Below are 18,073 nucleotides of genomic sequence, written 5' to 3'. Positions count from 1 at the left end.
GTCAGGATTTAATAAGTAGCGTTTTTTTTTTTGTACACATGGTAAGGGATCATTAAGTAATTTGGAGGTTGAAGGTCGTTAGTCTAACATGTGATTTGCCTATAGCGGCTCATACCAAACAGATCCCTGACTCCACATCCCAGAGCCTCTCAGAGGATTTCTGTCTCAAAGAGAGGAAAGTCATCTCCATATTGTGAGAAAGACTTTAGCAGAGAAGTATCAAGTAGCCTTGACTTCAGATGTTGAATTAATTCTAGAATGACAAGCCTGCCTCCGAAAGATGTGGGTTTTTAGTTGCTGAAGGATGGAGAAACCTGTTAGAGAGTGTTTACTTTGGGTCCTAGTGATGATATCTGAACAAATTAGGTAAACAAATAAGTTCAGTAAGGGATTCAGAGTTCTAGAATAAAGGAGGGGATATCAAATAAATGGGATAATTATTAATATAAAGCAAATACCAGTTAAATCAATATATCATGTATGTTGTTCAGTCACTAAGGCATGTCTGATTCTTTGCCACCCCATGGGCTGCAGCATGGCAGGCTTCTCTGTCCTTCACTATCTCCCGGAGTTTGCTCAAATTCATGTCCATTGAGTCAGTGATGCCATCCAATCATTCATCTTCTGTTGCCCCCTTCTCCTGCCCTCAATCTTTCCCAGCATCAGGGTCTTTTCCAGTGAGTTGGCCCTTTGCATCAGGTGGCCAAAGTACTGGAGCTTCAGCATTAGTCCTTCCAGTGAATTCAGGGTTGATTTCCTTTAGGATTGACTGGTTTGATCTCCTTGCTGTCCAAGGGACTCTCAAGAGTCTTCTCTAGCACCACAATTCGAAAGAATCAATTCTTCAGCGCTCAGCCTTCTTTATGGTCTGACTCTCACGTCCGTACGTGACTACTGGAGAAAACATAGCTTTGACTATACAGACCTTTGTCAGTAAATAGAAGTCTTTGCTTTTTAATACTGTTTAGATTTGTCATAGCTTTTCTTCTCAAGAGTAAGCATCTTTTAATTTTGTGGCTGCAGTCACCATCTGCAGTGATTTCGGTAGCTGAAGAAAATAAAGTATGTCACTGCTTCCACTTTTTCCCCATCTATTTGCCATGAAGTGATGGGACCAGATGCCATGATCTTTGTTTTTTGAATGTTGAATTTTATGTGAAGTGTAGTGAAGTGAAGTGCATTTTGTTCCTACCTTAGAAAGTGATGTAAAACTCATTTTCCTTCTTTCCCATTCAGTTACCACTGGGCATGCTTGAAATTGCCTCCCTGCTCTGTTTGCTAGTATGGAATTGTCTAAAACAACAGTAATAGTGGTGAACTTCTGATAGTTGCACAAGTTTCTCTGTAATTTTTACAAATGCCAGCTAGTAATCCAGTGGCATTTCTACCGTAAAATCTGAAGGCCAGTCCATTTCCCTTCTTCCTTATTTTCTTGGTTTCAAATATATTTCTTTTTGCCAATGGAAATAAAAATTAGAAATCAGAGAGCAATGTTATCACTTGTCTTTCTTGGTTAGTAAAGGGCTCCTGAAAGTGAACTCATAGGAGATGCCGCAATTTTATAGGACAGTTAATCATCCTATCTTCCTAGCCAGTTGTTGCAGCTACAATTCTGGGTCTCTTATTTTTGGCTTCATGCCAAGATAGAATAAAAAACTAAAATCATGAAACAATACTCTGAGGCCACTTTTCTAAAGTATACAGTCTTGGCTATTTTTCTTGTAGCATTGCTTATTATCTCTAAATTGCTTGAGTCCCTGAAATCCAGCACTTGTGAATGAATTAAGTATAGCTGTTACGAGTGGTCTTTTTATGCCAGTGCTACTCATTCCTCAGTTTCTTCAGTGTACTATCATCATTCTCACTTTTTCTGTGTTCGTAGTATTATAGTTGCAGCAATTAATTGCTTTGCTTTTGGAACCCAGGAAATAATTTATATGTCTCATGTTGCATGTTGCCAATCCTTGGATCCATTTGTGGGCTTTGCATAGTCTTAATCACTTGTAGCAGCTACCCAGGAACTGACATATGAAAGGGTTTAGAATTGTCAAAGTCACCATAATAAATTTTTTCATTTTACCAATTTTAGGAGTGAAAAATGAAACATTTGAAACTTTCCAAAATCCACACTATTTATTTCTTTATACCAGCTTTGTTTGTCTTAATACCAGCTTTTTTGAGATATAATTCACATGCCAAAAATTTAACTCAAAGTATACAAGTCAATGTTTTTTGAAGAGATGTGTAACTATCACTATAGCTAATTTTAGAATGCAGGGTATGAGGGCTCTCATTTTTCCACGTCTATGTCATGGTTACCTGTCTTTTAGATTATAGCCATTCTGATGGTTATGAAGTAGAATCTCATTGTGGTTTTGATTTGCATTTCTCTAATGGTTAATGAAGCTGAACATCTTTTCATATGTTTTTGGGTGTTCATATATTTCCTTTGGAGAAATGTCCATTCAGATCCTTTGCCCGTTTATAAATCGGGTTGTCTTTTTAGGATTGAGTTATGAGTTCTTTATGTATTCCACATACAAATCTCTTATTGGATATATGATCTGCAAAAATTTTCTCCCATTCTTTGGATTATTTTTTCCACTTCCTTGATGGTCTGCTTTGAGGCATGAAAGTTTTATAATTTGATGATGTCTTATCTATTGATTTTTTTCTGTTATTGCTTATGCTTTTCATATTATATGCGAGGGTATGTTATTTTTTTTCCCTGAAATTAGTCCTAATATGGCAAATTTTGTACAAGTGTAGGCTTTGGTATCACAGTCCTGTTTTGAAATTCTAACTCTGCCCTGGTTAAATGATTTAAGCTCCTTCAGCCTGTTATTCATCTATAAAATGAAGATAATACTAGGACTTAACTGTTGAATCATTGTGGGGATCAGATGAAATAATGAATGTGAAATACTTAGAATTTTACAGAATTATAGTCATAGTCTACTAATGTTAGACTAGTAGTCTACTAATGTTATTGTTATAGTCCCAATAATAAACTCTAGTGCTCTGGAAATTAAAGCCATGTAGATTCTATGAAGGAGCAATATAATAATGTACAGCTATAGTACATTGAACAACATTGAACAAGTACATTGAACAACATATGAACAACATTGAATCTGCCCCCCATGAAAACCAAGTAGTCATAGTTGTTATTTCCAGCAGGAGCTAAAACGAAGAGATCTTAATAAGAGTTTTTCCAAGGTCTCATGACTGGGAAATGATAGAGTTAAAACTTAAAATTTTCTTCTTAAAATCACTAATTTAATTTTTTCAGTAACAGATTTGTAGTAGAAATTAAGTGGAGTTTTTTAGTCTTAAATGCAAAAAAGCCAAATGGCTGTCTGAGGAGGCCTTACAAATAGCTGTGAAAAGAAGGGAAGCCGAAAAGCAAGGGAGAAAAGGAAAGATATACCCATTCGAATGCAGAGTTCCAAAGAACAGCAAGGAGAGATAAGAAAGCCTTCTTCAGCCATCAATGCAAAGAAATACAGGAAAACAATAGAATGGGAAAGACTGGAGATCTCTTCAAGAAAATTAGAGATAACAAGGGAACATTTTATGCAAAGATGGGCTCAATAAAGGACAGAAATGGTAGGGACCTAACAGAAGCAGAAGATATTAAGAAGAGGTGGCAAGAATACACAGAAGAACTGTACAAAAAAGATCTTCATGACCCAGATAATCACATTGGTGTGATCACTCACCTTGAGCCAGACATCCTGGAATGTGAAGTCAAGTGGGCCTTAGAAAGCATCGCTAAGAACAAAGCTAGTGGAGGTGATGGAATTCCAGTTGAGCTATTTCAAATCCTGAAAGATGATACTGTGAAAGTGCTGCATTCAATATGCCAGCAAATTTGGAAAACTCAGCAGTGGCCACAGGACTGGAAAAAGTCAGTTTTCATTCCAATCCCAAAGAAAGGCAATGCCAAAGAATGCTCAAACTACCGCACAATTGCACTCATCTCACATGCTAGTAAAGTAATGCTTAAGATTTTCCAAGCCAGGCTTCAGCAATACGTGAGCTGTGAACTTCCAGATGTTCAAGCTGGTTTTAGAAAAGGCAGAGGAACCAGAGATCAAATTGCCAACATCTGCTGGATCATCGAAAAAGCAAGAGAGTTCCAGAAAAACATCTATTTCTGCTTTATTGACTATGCCAAAGCCTTTGACTGTGTGGATCACAATAAACGGTGGAAAATTCTGAAAGAAATGGGAATACCAGACCACCTGACCTGCCTCTTGAGAAATCTGTATGCAGGTCAGGAAGCAACAGTTAGAACTGAACATGGAACAACAGACTGGTTCCAAATAGGAAAAGGAGTATGTCAAGGCTGTATATTGTCACCCTGCTTATTTAACTTATATGCAGAGTACATCATGAGAAACGCTGGGCTGGATGAAGCACAAGCTGAAATCAAGATTGCCGGGAGAAATATCAATAACCTCAGATATGCAGATGACACCACCCTTATGGTCGAAAGTGAAGAAAACTAAAAAGCCTCTTGATGAAAGTGAGAGAGGAGAATTATACAGAGTGAAGTAAGCCAGAAAGAAAAACAACAATACAGTATACTAATGCATATATATGGAATTTGAAAGATGGTAACGATAACTCTATATGCGAGACAGAATAAGAGACACAGATGCATGGAACAATTTTATGGACTCTGAGGGAGAAGGTGAGGGTGGGACGTTCTGGGAGAATAGCATTGAAACATGTATATTATCATATGTGAAACAGAACACCATTCCATGTTCGATGCATGAGACAAGGGCTCAGGGCCAGGGCAATGGGATGACCCAGAGGGATGGGATGGGGAGGGAAGTGGGTGGGGGGTCCAGGAAGGGGAACACATGTAAACCCATGGCTGATTCATGTCAATGTATGGCAAAAACTATTACAATATTGTAAAGTAATTAGCCCCCAACTAAAATAAATAAATTTATAAAAAAAAAAAAAAAAAATATGGAGACACATTGCCCTAGCTGGTGGTAGAGAAAGGTAGCAGGGAGAAAAGGACAATGCTGGACTAAAACATTATGAAATAAAGGTTTTTAAAAATAAAAAAAATTAAAAAAAAAAAAAAGAAAGAGAGGAGAGTGAAAAAGCTGGCTTAAAACTCAACATTCAGCAAACTAAGATCATGGCATCCACTCCCACCACTTCATGGCAAATAAATGGGGAAACAGTGTCAGACTTTATTTTTGGGGGGCTCTAAAATCACTGCAGATGGTGACTGCAGCCATGAAATTAAAAGACGCTTACTCCTTGGAAGGAAAGTTATGACCAACCTAGACAGCATATTAAAAAGCAGAGACATTACTTTGCCAACAAAGGTCCGTCTAGTCAAGGCTATGGTTTTTCCAGTGGTCATGTATGGATGTGAGAATTGGACTACAAAGAAAGCTGAGTGCAGAAGAATTGATGCTTTTGAACTGTGGTGTTGGAGAAGGCTCTTAAGAGTCCCTTGGACTCCAAGGAAATCCAACCAGTCCATCCTAAAGGAGATCAATCCTGGGTGTTCATTGGAAGGACTGATGTTGAAGCTGAAACTCCAATACTTTGGCCACCTCATGCAAAGAGCTGACTCATTGGAAAAGACCCTGATGCTGGGAAAGATTGAAGGCAGGGAGAGAAGGGGACGACAGAGGATGAGATGGTTGGATGGCATCACCGACTCAGTGGACATGGGTTTGGGTGGACTCCGGGAGTTGGTGATGGACAGGGAGGCCTGGCATGCTGTGGTTCATGGGGTTGCAAAGAGTCGGACATTACTGAGCAACTGAACTGAACTGATAGTTTTACCTCAGACAATTATATCAGGAAAGAAATGAGAGCTATTTTATGGGAATTAAAATCAATAGTGAAAATTATATGAAAATCATGGAGTTAAGGTATATTTGACTAGAAAGTTTATTTGCATAGATAGTCGTAGCGAGTACTAATTGTATATACTTTCTTTTTTAATTAAAAAGAATTTCCTTCTCTTTTCAGTTATACATACTTACCATTAGACATTACTGAATGTAGATAAGCAAAAAGAAAGTATTTTTTCCAGACATTGTCTTAATATGCTTGCATTCCTGATACATTTATATTTAGAAGCATCTTATAAAATGGGCCTGTCAATTTTCTATATAAGTTTAGGTTCATTTGGCATGAAGTTAAATTGATTTGCATTATGGCTTTAAATTCTGGGCCTCTGGAAGATTTTTCAGATTGGTTTATAGGCTTTTGTTGAGCAGCAAATAATCATCTTTCCAAATCTTCTAAAATTGATTGACTACATTTATTTACTGTTAACTCATCTACAGAAAGAAAAAGAATTTCTACAGTTCTATTGGTAAGGTAGGAGCCTCATGAGAAATTAACTCTCAAAGACCAAAATAGCTTGTTTAGCAAGTAAGAAGGCAAACACCGTTTAATTACCTTGTGGAATCAGAGGACAGAGACTCACTGACTTGACCTGCATCCCAGTTCTGCAGCTGTGAGGTACATTCTTGAAACCTACAAGTTTTATACAGGACTTTTGAGGGCTAGATGCCATTACTTTCTCATTTTATCTTTACTAAAATTCATTGAGGAAAAACACATCTGACACAAATAACCTTGGATCTAAGTTGGTTAAACAGTTGTGACATTTGAAGTGTTATTTACATGAATTGAAAACAACATCTTTGTAGAGATGAAATGACTTTTGGTCAGAAACCAATTCTTCCCATTATAGCCATTTATCAAAAAGCTAAAGCAAACTGGCAAAATGTGCTGCAGAAATTTGAATTGATTGTCACAGTCTGTTCAAATGATTCCCTTCCTTTCCTCTTCCTAAACTTCAGCATTTTCTTTAGTTAGGACTATCCAACTGATTTGAGGGATTTCAAACCATGGTGAATATACTGGATGAGGAGAAAACCTCTAGTGTATTTAAATTTGTCCATACTATGCAGTTTATAATAATTTCTGTTAGTTCCTCAAGTATTATTTCATGCAGAAAGGAAAAAGTCTTTGTCATTTGAGTTTATCAATTTGTCAGTATTTGGGAGATGTGTCATGCAATGATGGGTTTGAACTTGCTGTTTATTTCACTTGGCTATATAAATCAAAAGTAATGTTACATAATGTAGAGACATGATTGTTTTATACAAACAAAATCATCTTAAACTGTGAAAAGATCTGATACCTGACCTTCATCTTAAATTATAGCAGATGAAAAGGTCAGTTGCCTCTGGTGGATTAATAAAGCCAAATGTCAAATGGGGAGGTGATTATAAGCTTTAATTATGTGGTTTTACAGGGATAGGTTTCTTGAAAAATCAAGGCTTTAATGGTGTCTATAATTGGAAAATTCTTTTCATCATAAGGAAGTACAAGTCACTCTAAATCTGTGCAAAAATCAGAAATTTTGTTCTAAGAAATGAAACTAAATACAGTTTCATTGTGTGTGTATTTTTTTAAAAAAATCAAGTGATTTTTTTTTTTTCCCTTAATAAAACCTGAAGCCTCTTATTAAATGTGCAATGGGCCTGGGTGCTAGACTTTTATTTTTTATGTTGGTCTAAAACTTTAGGATATAAAGAACTGTATACCTTATGAATCTCTGCTACCCTATAATTAATGATTAGTGAGTTTCTGTTAAAAATAGCAAAAACTTTGGAAACTGTCACATTTTCTAAGTTCAACTTATAAATCCATTTTCAATATGCAGTTACAGGTTATGAATAAAAAAGGAGGATAAGATCAGTTAGAGGTGAGGGGAAGGGATGGTGAGAGTAAGTTTGAGGAAGATGAGGAAGAACAGGATTTATCGCTTTTGGTTATTGCAGGTGTACCTTGCTGATGAAACATCTGCATGCTCATTCATTTTTTAATGGAAGAAATACTGAAGTAGGTATCCTGAGTTGTCATCCTAAATTCTATCCAAGTATGTTGAACATGCTCACGCTCATTCAAAAGAAACAGTGGCTGGAGTTTTACAGTAACTAATATTTCATTGAGTGTCTAGATAGAGATAACTGGGACTTTTTTGTTTGCTTGTTTTTATTTTTATTTCTAGGATTGGCTTGAGGTAGTCAGGGAGACCTCCATGATGGAGCAGAGATTTTGTTCCGTTGTTTTTGGCTTAATCTCACGAGCCTAAGGTTAATTGATTTTAGATTTCATAATTAACCTTAAGTTTCTGTTTCAGGTTATGAATATAGGTTTACTGTAGCAAATCTGTCAGAAACACTAAACTGTATTAATCATTATTAATGGATAACTCTTAATACTACTGAATATGTTTGATTTGATGGTGCTGGGCTATGGAGCTCTTTATAATCAAAACTAGAGGACATGTTATATGTATTAAAATGGGCACAGATAACACAAGGAAGCTTTTTATAAATGTAGCCCTCAAACTGTGTTACTTTAAAATGAGCTAGAAACTCACTTATGGAATTGGTGATCATGTCTTAGATATGGACCAAAAGATGTATGTTTATTAGTTTTTAAAAGAAAGAATTTGTTTTTAAACTTCCTGCAAATGTCTATGGTATTGTAATATTTACAGTTAGTGAGATTCTCTTTATTTGTAAATTTAGTTTCATACTTTAACAATTTTAAACATACTGAAAATGAAAGTTTTAGCAATAGATGGAGTATATTTTTCTCTTCTAAATTTTCTATTTTTTGCTGTTGTTGTTTAGTCGCTCAGTCTATCCAACTCTTTTGCCACCTCATGGACTGCAGCCCACCAGGCTCCTCTGTCCATGGGATTTTCCGGGTAAGATTAGAGGAGTGGGTTCCATTTCCTTCTCCACGGGATCTTCCTGACTCAGAGACTGAACCCGCGAAGTCAAGTTGGACCTTTTCTGGTTGAGCTGATTGTTAAAATTTCAGGAACTTTGTGAGCTCGTTGTTAAGCACAACTAGTATTAAAAATTAATTGAGTTAAACTTACAATTAAATAAATTGTGTTAAATAAATATAATAAAAACTCAGAAGTTATTGCTGCCTATTCATTATTATATATGCTATTGAGGTTAGTTGATTGTATCTGAATGGTAATCACACTATATTATGATATGCAACTGTGTATCTCTTCCCAACTTGGTGTTCAGTGACTTCACATTTGATGACTTGAAACTGGTCATGGTGGGAGTATTTACAACACAGAAACTGGCTAATGCCATAAGTCACTTTTTGTTTTTCTGAAGAAGGCGTGGGTAAAGACATGCTAGCACACCATATCATTGCCTGCAGTTTGCTAGCTTTTGGTTTCCCTGCTTCTAGACCCTCCTTCCATTATTCTGTCCAGAAGAACCCACCAAGCTTAATTTTCCTAGACAATAAAAGCTGAACATGGTAAAGGAAGGAGTAATGTCAGAAGAATGTGGTAAAATATAGTTTTTGCCATTTAGTAACAAATTTAGCATCTTTGAGCCTCCATTCATTTATGCTTAAAGTAAGGCAGTCATCTCTTTTTGTTCTGCCTACCTATCAAGACTTTTGAATTAAAATGACAATGTGCAAATGTTTGTGAAAGTGCTGTACACAATTTTTTTTATTAGTGGTAAACACTTGCTTCACCTTTTCACCTATTGACTTGAATTTACAAAGGCTTATAACTAACAGAATAGAGTTTATATCCTAAAATTGCTGCCCCAGATTTTTCACACTCTCACTGACCCCTGTATCAGCAAATGTGGCTCCAGTGCTTATGTTGGCCACTGGATGGCAAGCACCAGGTGAGTATGCCAACACTCTCTCAGACAATGCCCACTGTGGACGCTATGTGATCATGGGACTTCTTTACTGTGTTCAGACTGTCCTCAATATTTTCATTCTTGTTCTCTTTGAAAAACTGCCAGTGGATCACAATGAGCAACAAAGATGAACCTTACTATCATCCTTTGTTGAGATTTGAAGGCTCTTGTTAAGATGCAAACATTGCAAGTAAAAAGGAAAAATCCTGACGTATTAAGCCATTGTCGCTTGTTGATATCTTGGTCAGAAATGGTTGGTGAAACTCCTGAGCCTTCGAGCTGGGTTGTAATTCAGTTGAATTTTAAGGAAGGACAAGTTGTAGATACGCCAGGAACACAGGGAAGGGGTGAAGACCAGGGAAGTGTAAATAAGAATCTGGACCCCTTGGGTGGGAGTGGTGAAGGTGGACATAAGAGCCTTTTGCAGTTTTGCCCAGAAACAACGTCAAAATGTTTGCGTTTGGCTTAGCATTTCCTCTTTTTATTCAGAATGGCTTTGCTAGAATACTTTTCTGTCATGAGTTTATTTGGCCTCTCAGATACTGCTAAAACACTCTTTTGATTTTTGGTGGGTGACATGCCTTGATATATTACCAAATTTTCAGTGACACCAAATTTTAGAACTCTCTGAAGAAAAGAAAGATAGTAAGAGTAAAAACATATGTTGAGAATCACTAATTCCAACTTCAATTCGTTTTGTTAATAAATACATGACATTTCACATGAGAAAGGTCTCATTTGCTCAACAACTTTCATTTAGAAATCTCTTTTTGTACATAATTGCTTTAACAGTTCTCCTGCCCTTCCCTCCTTCCTCTTTGTTTTCTCTTTTCTTTGATTTGTTTTTAGATTTTCTTGCCTCTGTGAAGATTGTTGTTGTTGTTGTTTATTTGCTAGGTTGTGTCTGACTCTTTGTAACCTCATGGACTGTAGCCCATCAGGCTCCTCTGTCCATTGGGTTCCTCAGACAAGAAGAGTGGAGTGAGCCGCCATTTCCTTCTCCAGGGAATTTTCTCCACCCAGGGATTAAAACTGCATCTCCTGCATTGGCAGGCAGATTTCTTTACCACTGAACCACCTGGAAAGCCTCTCTGTGAAGATTATTTTGCCTTATTCACAATAGTTAGATACAATGTATTTGAAAATAACTGCAGTATCCTGCCTAATTATTTACCAGGCCAGCTTCCATCATAAATTGTTATTTATTAGATATGTAGCAGGCCGAAGTGCGTAACTGTTGTGAGATGAGGAGACAAAACGCAAGAAAATTATGATCCCCACCCTCATTCAGGGGTGATGATTAAGTCAACAAATTGACACACACTACTCATTAGCCCTCCAGCTACAGTTAGTTCATTCCACAAGTAGCACATTGCTGAGGACTGTGTGCTGTGATATGTTGGGTGGTGTTTGAGGGTCTGTCTGATCATTCACAGATCATTTGATAGAGGCTGGACTTCAGCAAACTATGAACTTTTAATATCTGGTTATTATAGGGAAATTTCTTCCCACCTCTCTCCTTCCCTCCCTTTTATATTTTTATACTTTTAGTATAGAATGTTTAGCAGTTTGTTTTTTTCTCTGGGAAAGATTCTACCACCATCCCTAATCCTTTTAGAAAAAGCTATAGTCATGTCAGTTCAGAGGTGTTGATGTTTTATACAGTTGAGTTCTCTGAGATATGAATCTCTGATATTCATAGAAGATGCCTTACTTTATTCTCATATTTATGCGCTGCTCTTTCCCACATGCTAGAAAATTTGAAACTTTATCTGATTTCAAGTCTACATTGGAGATCAAGTTAACAGTTATATCTGTTTCTCCTCTCTTTATTTTAGCTGGACCAGACCAATTTTGAAGAAAGGATACAGACAGCGCTTGGAATTGTCAGACATATACCATATCTCTTCTTCTGATTCTGCTGACAATCTATCTGAAAAACTGGAAAGGTATGTTCATGAACATTGTTTATTAGTTGAAGAGAGAAATTAATATTATTAGAGACTAAAGAACACTATTGGAGGGCCTAATTCTTAAAATGGAATATTTATAATAGGAACATCCTATTTTCTTGATGTAGTCTTGATCAATTAAAAATTAACTATAGAAGGGATGAAAGAAAACCATTTTCCTGAGAAAGGATCTCTCTTTTTTTTTGAGAAAAAAAATACATATTTGAATTCGGAGAAGCTATCTGTCACTTAAAGAACATTAAGTGGATTTTGTGAAGACGGGAGTAACATCTTTATAAAGCAAGTTGTGTATATTTGCCTCTAGAATCTTAAATCATGAATATAGATGTGCATACTTGGAAATCTTAGGGTAAATGCAGTTGGATGTCAAAGAAATGAAGTTGCATATTTCTGAGCACATATTGAATGCCAGGTATAGTATCTCCTCTCAGCCTCTCTAGAAGGAAAGTATCATTATCTCTATCTTATAGAAGAGCAAATTGAGGCTCAGAGAGATATAATTTTCCAGCTAATAAATGGCTGAGCTCTGGTTCAAACTCAGGTCCATACTCCCAGCTTCCCCCCAAACAGTTTCCCATTGTAAAGAAGTCTTCTTTTTTAAGAGTAATGGTTACAATCCTTTTGATTGCCAGTGACAGAAATACAATCAAATAGCTTAAGTAAATAAAAAGAGGAAATTTATTGACTCATGTAGTCTATCTGTAAAAGGCTAGGGAGAGAACCGCCGTTAGGGACTCAGTGGAACCAGGAACTGGTTTTATTGTCTCAGATTAGCTTCCTCCATGCAGTGGGTCCTCAGAACTCTTTGCTCATGTCTTTACAAACCACTGAGGAAAGAGTCTTTTCTCCAAAAGTGAAAAATTGCAGAAACTTTTGAGTCACCTGTTTACTTCTTCGACCAACAACAATCTGTGAACGAGCTGGACAGGGTCTTTTGCCAGCAGTACAGGATCTGATACCAGATGAGGGGAAAGGGAAGAGGGAGTTGGCAAAAAAGAAAAAGAAACAACTACTTTTTTATGGCACCAAAATAAAATAGTTGAGTAGACTTATAATTTGTTTATTTTCATTAAACTCATTGAATTTCTTTTGAAGTTGCAAGGCAAATAAGGTGTTTAGCCTTATTGTTTCTTGTTTTATTCAAAGAATTAGGCTAGTGGAAGTAGCAGATTCACATTTCCAAGATCAAGCACCAGCTTCTATTATTGAGCACTTAGTGTATGTAAGTGTCATTAAGGCAGGATTACTTTTGTTTTTTGTTTGGTTTCTTCTGTTTATTATGTGCTTAGAATAAGGTCTAGAATAGAGTCTGGTATATATAGTTGTCCCTTGGTAAATCCCCTATGGGTACCAAACTTTACGGATGGTCAAGTCCCTTACACCAAATGTTATATTATTTGCATATAACCTACACATACTCACGTTAAATATTTTAAATATCTCTAGATTACTTATAATGCCTAATACAATGTGAATGCTATGGAATAGTTGCCAGCACACGAAAAATTCAAGTTTTGCTCTTTGGAACTTTCTGAAAACTTTTTTGGTGAATATTTTCCTTCCCCCGTTGGTTGAATCTGCAGATGTGGAACCTGCAGACATGAAGGGCCAATTGTAGTAGGTGCTCAGTAAATATTTGTTGAATGAATAAATGATGATTGAATATGAAATGGCTGACATTATGCAAAAACCTGTAACACTGCTGCAGGGATAAAATATATAAACATAATATATTGTAGGTATATCAGCAAGTTCAAAATAACCATTAGATAGTGAATATCTAAGTTCTAAATGGATGCTGAACAAAAGATTAATCACAGTAGGACTAGATTATTCAAAACCTGTTTACTCCAGATTTATTTTTATCTGTGGCTGAATAGAAGACATACATCTGAATTTGTAGTATTATCTGGGCTAACACTTTTTTCTCCTCAGTTTTCATTGTCTCCATATCAACTCCATATCATTGTCTCCATATCATTGTCTCCATATCAAATGTACCCACTTTGTTCCAATTCAACAGCTGTGTGCCCGCATAAGTCCATAAACTCTATTAATATTTTTGTCTTTTAGGGGTATTTCTTCTTCCTTCTCTTATTTCTTTTTTTTTTTTTTAAATAAAAGTTGTTATTTAGAGTTTATTCAAACATTTTGGAAGAGTGACATACACTTATGGTACTTTGTACCTCTCAGTTCAGTTCAGTCGGTCAGTCGAGTCCCACTCTTTGCGACCCTATGAACCTCAGCACGCCAGGCCTCCCTGTCCATCACCAGCTCCTGGAGTTTACCCAAACTCATGTCCATTGAGTCGGTGATGCCATCCAACCATCTCATCCTCTGTCGTCCCCTTCTCCTCCTGCCCTCAATCCTTCCCAGCATCAGGGTCTTTTCCAATGAGTCAACTCTTCGCATGAGGTGGCCAAAGTATTGGAGTTTCAGCTTCAACAGCAGTCCTTCCAATGAACACCCAGGACTGATCTCCTTTAAAATGGACTGGTTGGATCTCTTTGCAGTCCAAGGGACTCTCAAGAGTCTTCTCCAACAACACAGTTCAAAAGCATCAATTCTTCAGCGCTCAGCTTTCTTCACCGTCCAACTCACATCCATACATGACTACAGCCTTGACTAGACGGATCTTTGTTGACAAAGTAATGTCTCTGCTTTTTAATATACTGTCTAGGTTGGTAATAACTTTCCTTCCAAGGAGTAAGTGTCTTTTAATTTCATGGCTGCAATCACCATCTGCAGTGATTTTGGAGCCCCCAAAAATAAAGTCAGCCACTGTTTCCACTACACCCTTGGAAAGTGACCCTGCCTCATATTTCAAAAGCTGATTTGTGACAAAGGTCCTCAGGCAGTTACCCTGCGGTTGAAGTACATTGGTCCATCTGGCTCAGTTTGTGACCTTGGATTTGAACTCTGTGCATCCTTCCTGTGTGCAAACCACACATCCATTTCATGATTATAACTCAGCTACGTACTTGATAAGTATAAAATTTCTTCCCTTGTGATTCAGCTCTTGGTGTTTGGAATGCTTACTGGGTCTATTGTGGTGCATCTACCCTCACTGCTGATTCCTTCCTTCAGATTCCAGTAGTACATGTCCCATCCACTAAAAAAAATTCTCCAGATTTTGTTTTCCCCCTCAGATCGCTACCCCATTCTTTTTAAAAAAAATTTTTTTCATTGCTAACGTTTCTCTGCTCTCCTGATTTCTCCACTTCTTCTCCTTTCCTTTGCATCCCAGCTCCCTGACTATGGTTTTTGTGTTTCCCATGTTATTAAAATGATATTGACCATGGTCACCAGAGGTCTCTTAATATCAAATATAATGACATTTTCCTACCATGACTTCAGGGTTGACCACTTCTTCCCACCTTGAAACTGTTTCTTTGGTTTGTTTACCACCTCTCTTTCTGGTTTTCTCATCTGACTCATTCTTCCTTTGAAAGAGGCAGAGTCTGCCTCCATATTTTGCTTCTTACCGTGTTTTGAATAACTGCATGACATGGAAGGGAGGCAACTACTGTGTGTGAGTAGAGTGGAAAGAGTGTGAGCAGATAGATGGATGGCATAGGGTTTAGGCATGATAGATAGTAAGCTTCTCAGGAAAGCCAGTGTCCATGCACAATGCCCATGATTGCTAAATCTGCCCTCATATCTCAGATGTGTGAGCTTCCTTTGGAGTAACTTATAACACCTCTAATAAAGGTAGGTGGATGGTAATGAGAATTTGTTGTTCAGTTGCATCCGACTCTTTTGCAACCCATGGATTGTAACCCACTGGGCTGCTCTGTCCATGGTATTTCCCAGACAAGAATACTGGAGTGAATTGCCATTTCCTTCCCCAGGGGATATTCCCAACCCAGGGATTGAACTCAAGTCTCCAACCTTGGTAGGCAGGTTCTCTACCATTGAGCTACTAGGGAAAGCTAGTGATGAGAATAGCTGTTGATAAAATGCAGAATCTTTATATAGTTCTTTCCTGTGAAACTTCCCATCTCTGTACAGTATAAAAAGGAAGATGAAGGGTAACATTTAGGGATATATTTTATCCACTTGGAAAGAAGAAGGTTTTTATTAACAGAAAGTAATGGCAAAACCTTAAATATAATCAGCTTATGGATGTATAGTATTTAAAGAAAAAACAACATTTACCCTTCACCTTGGATCATGTTCAAGAAGCTAAGACAAAAATTCTTTGGAACGCACCTAGTGGCTTTACTGTGCAGATTTGGTAGACACAAAAAGCAAAGGGGGAACATGGGCAAAGGAAGATTTGATGAAAAAGAAAATGTGTCCAACTGCATCCAGTCGAAAACCTCAGTTATAAAGGGTATTAAGAATCAACTGATAGAACAATTTCCACGTATTGAACCATGGCTTAATCAAATCATGCCTAAGAAAGATCCTGTCAAAATAGTGCGATGCCATGAACATATAGAAATCCTTACAGTAAATACAGAGTTACTGTTTTTTAGACAAAGAGAAGGGCCTTTTTATCACTACCCTATTTGTGAAGTACAAATATCCTTTTATCCTGCCACATCAGCAGGTTGACAAAGGAGCCATCAAATTTGTACTCAGTGGAGCAAATATCATGTGTCCAGGCTTAACTTCTCCTGGAGCTAAACTTTACCCTGCTGCAGTAGATACGATTGTTGCAATCATGGCAGAAGGAAAACAGCATGCTCTGTGTGTTGGAGTCATGAAGATGTCTGCAGAAAATATTGAGAAAGTCAACAAAGGAATTGGCTTTGAAAATATCCGTTATTTAAATGATGGGCTGTGGCATATGAAGACATATAAATGAGCCTCAGAAGAAATGCACTTGGGCTAAAAATGGATATTGTGCTATATCTGTGTTTGTGTCTATGTGTGACAGCATGAAGACAATACCTCTGTGGTTATGCTGAATAAATTCAACAGATGCTAAAAAAAGAAAAAACAACATTTATTTAATACCAACCATTTTTCATACTTTTAAATTTCTGTTCTACTAGAAAATACAGAATTTGATTCTATCCCAATTTTCCAAAGACTTTTATTTGAAAGTGACATTTGATGATATTTGTTCCATACTCCTACATTTAAAAACAAAGTCCAAATAATAAGTTTTTCTAATGTTAAATCACAGAAAAATCCACCGACTTTTAATCTTGTGTTTGGTTTTACAGTTAAATTTTGTACAATCCACTACAGTTCCAAAGAGATAAAGATCAAGAAATGAAGGAAAAAATTAAGTATTTATTTTTCACCTTATTCCAAGCACAGTAATATGTATTCGTAAGAGCTGTATTTTATTTATCCACCTCTCGCATTCATTGATTTTTAGAATCCCAGAACCTTTCTTTAACATATATAATGTGGACTTGTCATGAAGTCAACTCCTTGAAAATTGGTGTATGGTGGAGCATTGAATTCAGCCAAATATCTGCCTGAGATGGTGTTGGAAGCGCCCCACGAGTTTTTTGTCTCTCTGGTCACTTGGGTTAATCTCTGTGGATGTACTTGTGTGAATGAAACTATGTTAAGGAAAATAGAGAATTCAAATATTTGCACATACAGCTTACTGGTCCCACTTTTTATTCTTTTGCAGAGAATGGGACAGAGAACTGGCTTCAAAGAAAAATCCCAAACTCATTAATGCCCTTCGGCGATGCTTTTTCTGGAGATTTATGTTCTATGGAATCATATTATATTTAGGGGTAAGGCTTTTATTTGTAAACTCAATGTGAGTAAAATAATTACATTCATTTTTAAGATTGTAAAAGGACTAGAGTAATCTGGTACACAGGAAAAAGGACTAATATAACTCTAAATACAAAGAAACCACTAAAACTTTAGTGGAGACAAGTAAAAAATGCTTTCAAACTAAGAGATCCTGGAACACAGGTGGTGGATTATATTTTAAAATGGGTTCAACAGAATAAATTTATTAAAAAAAATCATTTCTGTTATTGCAAATCACTCTATGGTACTGAAATATGAGATTGCTGGTGATTTTATTTTCCTGTATTACAGAAGAAGGTCGGGAGACAGTATCAGGAGAATTAGGTAAAATTCAGCTAATTTCATACATGAGCGTTTGTAATATTTTGAAATCATATCTGCATGCTGAATTGCTTTAAATAGCAAAAAGTAAAAATATGGCAGTGAGGTACTCCTGCAGTATGTTTTCTCAGTCTTCTCTGTCACCTTCATTGTGAAGAGATCTCCATGTGTGAGGACTCCCGGCTTTATTGTGCTCAAGTGCAGTCTATGATCTTCCCCAGCTGCTGTCAAATGTGACTCTAATCTATTACTTTTTACATCACCAGCGCAACATTTGGTATC

General features: G+C 36.8%; 1 protein-coding gene and 1 pseudogene across 3 annotated transcripts in view; both read left to right on the top strand.

Moving 5' to 3' along the window:
* The window catches only part of CFTR (CF transmembrane conductance regulator), a 385,597-nt gene that overhangs the window by 188,254 nt on the left and 179,270 nt on the right, over positions 1-18,073 (top strand). For both annotated transcript variants that reach the window (XM_081537842.1, XM_081537841.1), the window contains 2 exons: positions 11,603-11,713; positions 17,337-17,445. In XM_081537842.1, coding sequence (XP_081393968.1) covers positions 11,603-11,713; positions 17,337-17,445 — 220 coding nt within the window. The remainder of the gene's footprint in view (positions 1-11,602; positions 11,714-17,336; positions 17,446-18,073) is intronic.
* LOC145524842 (malignant T-cell-amplified sequence 1 pseudogene) lies at positions 16,001-16,685 on the top strand (annotated as a pseudogene). The gene has a single exon (XR_014067877.1). The product of XR_014067877.1 is annotated as a malignant T-cell-amplified sequence 1 pseudogene (transcript).

This window comes from Giraffa tippelskirchi, chromosome 10, assembly GCF_054371585.1.
Source record: "Giraffa tippelskirchi isolate mGirTip1 chromosome 10, T2T-mGirTip1v1.2.pri, whole genome shotgun sequence".
Taxonomy (NCBI): Eukaryota; Metazoa; Chordata; class Mammalia; order Artiodactyla; family Giraffidae; genus Giraffa; species Giraffa tippelskirchi.
Note: the sequence above shows the minus strand (reverse complement) of the source record. Positions and strands in the feature narration are given on the sequence as shown.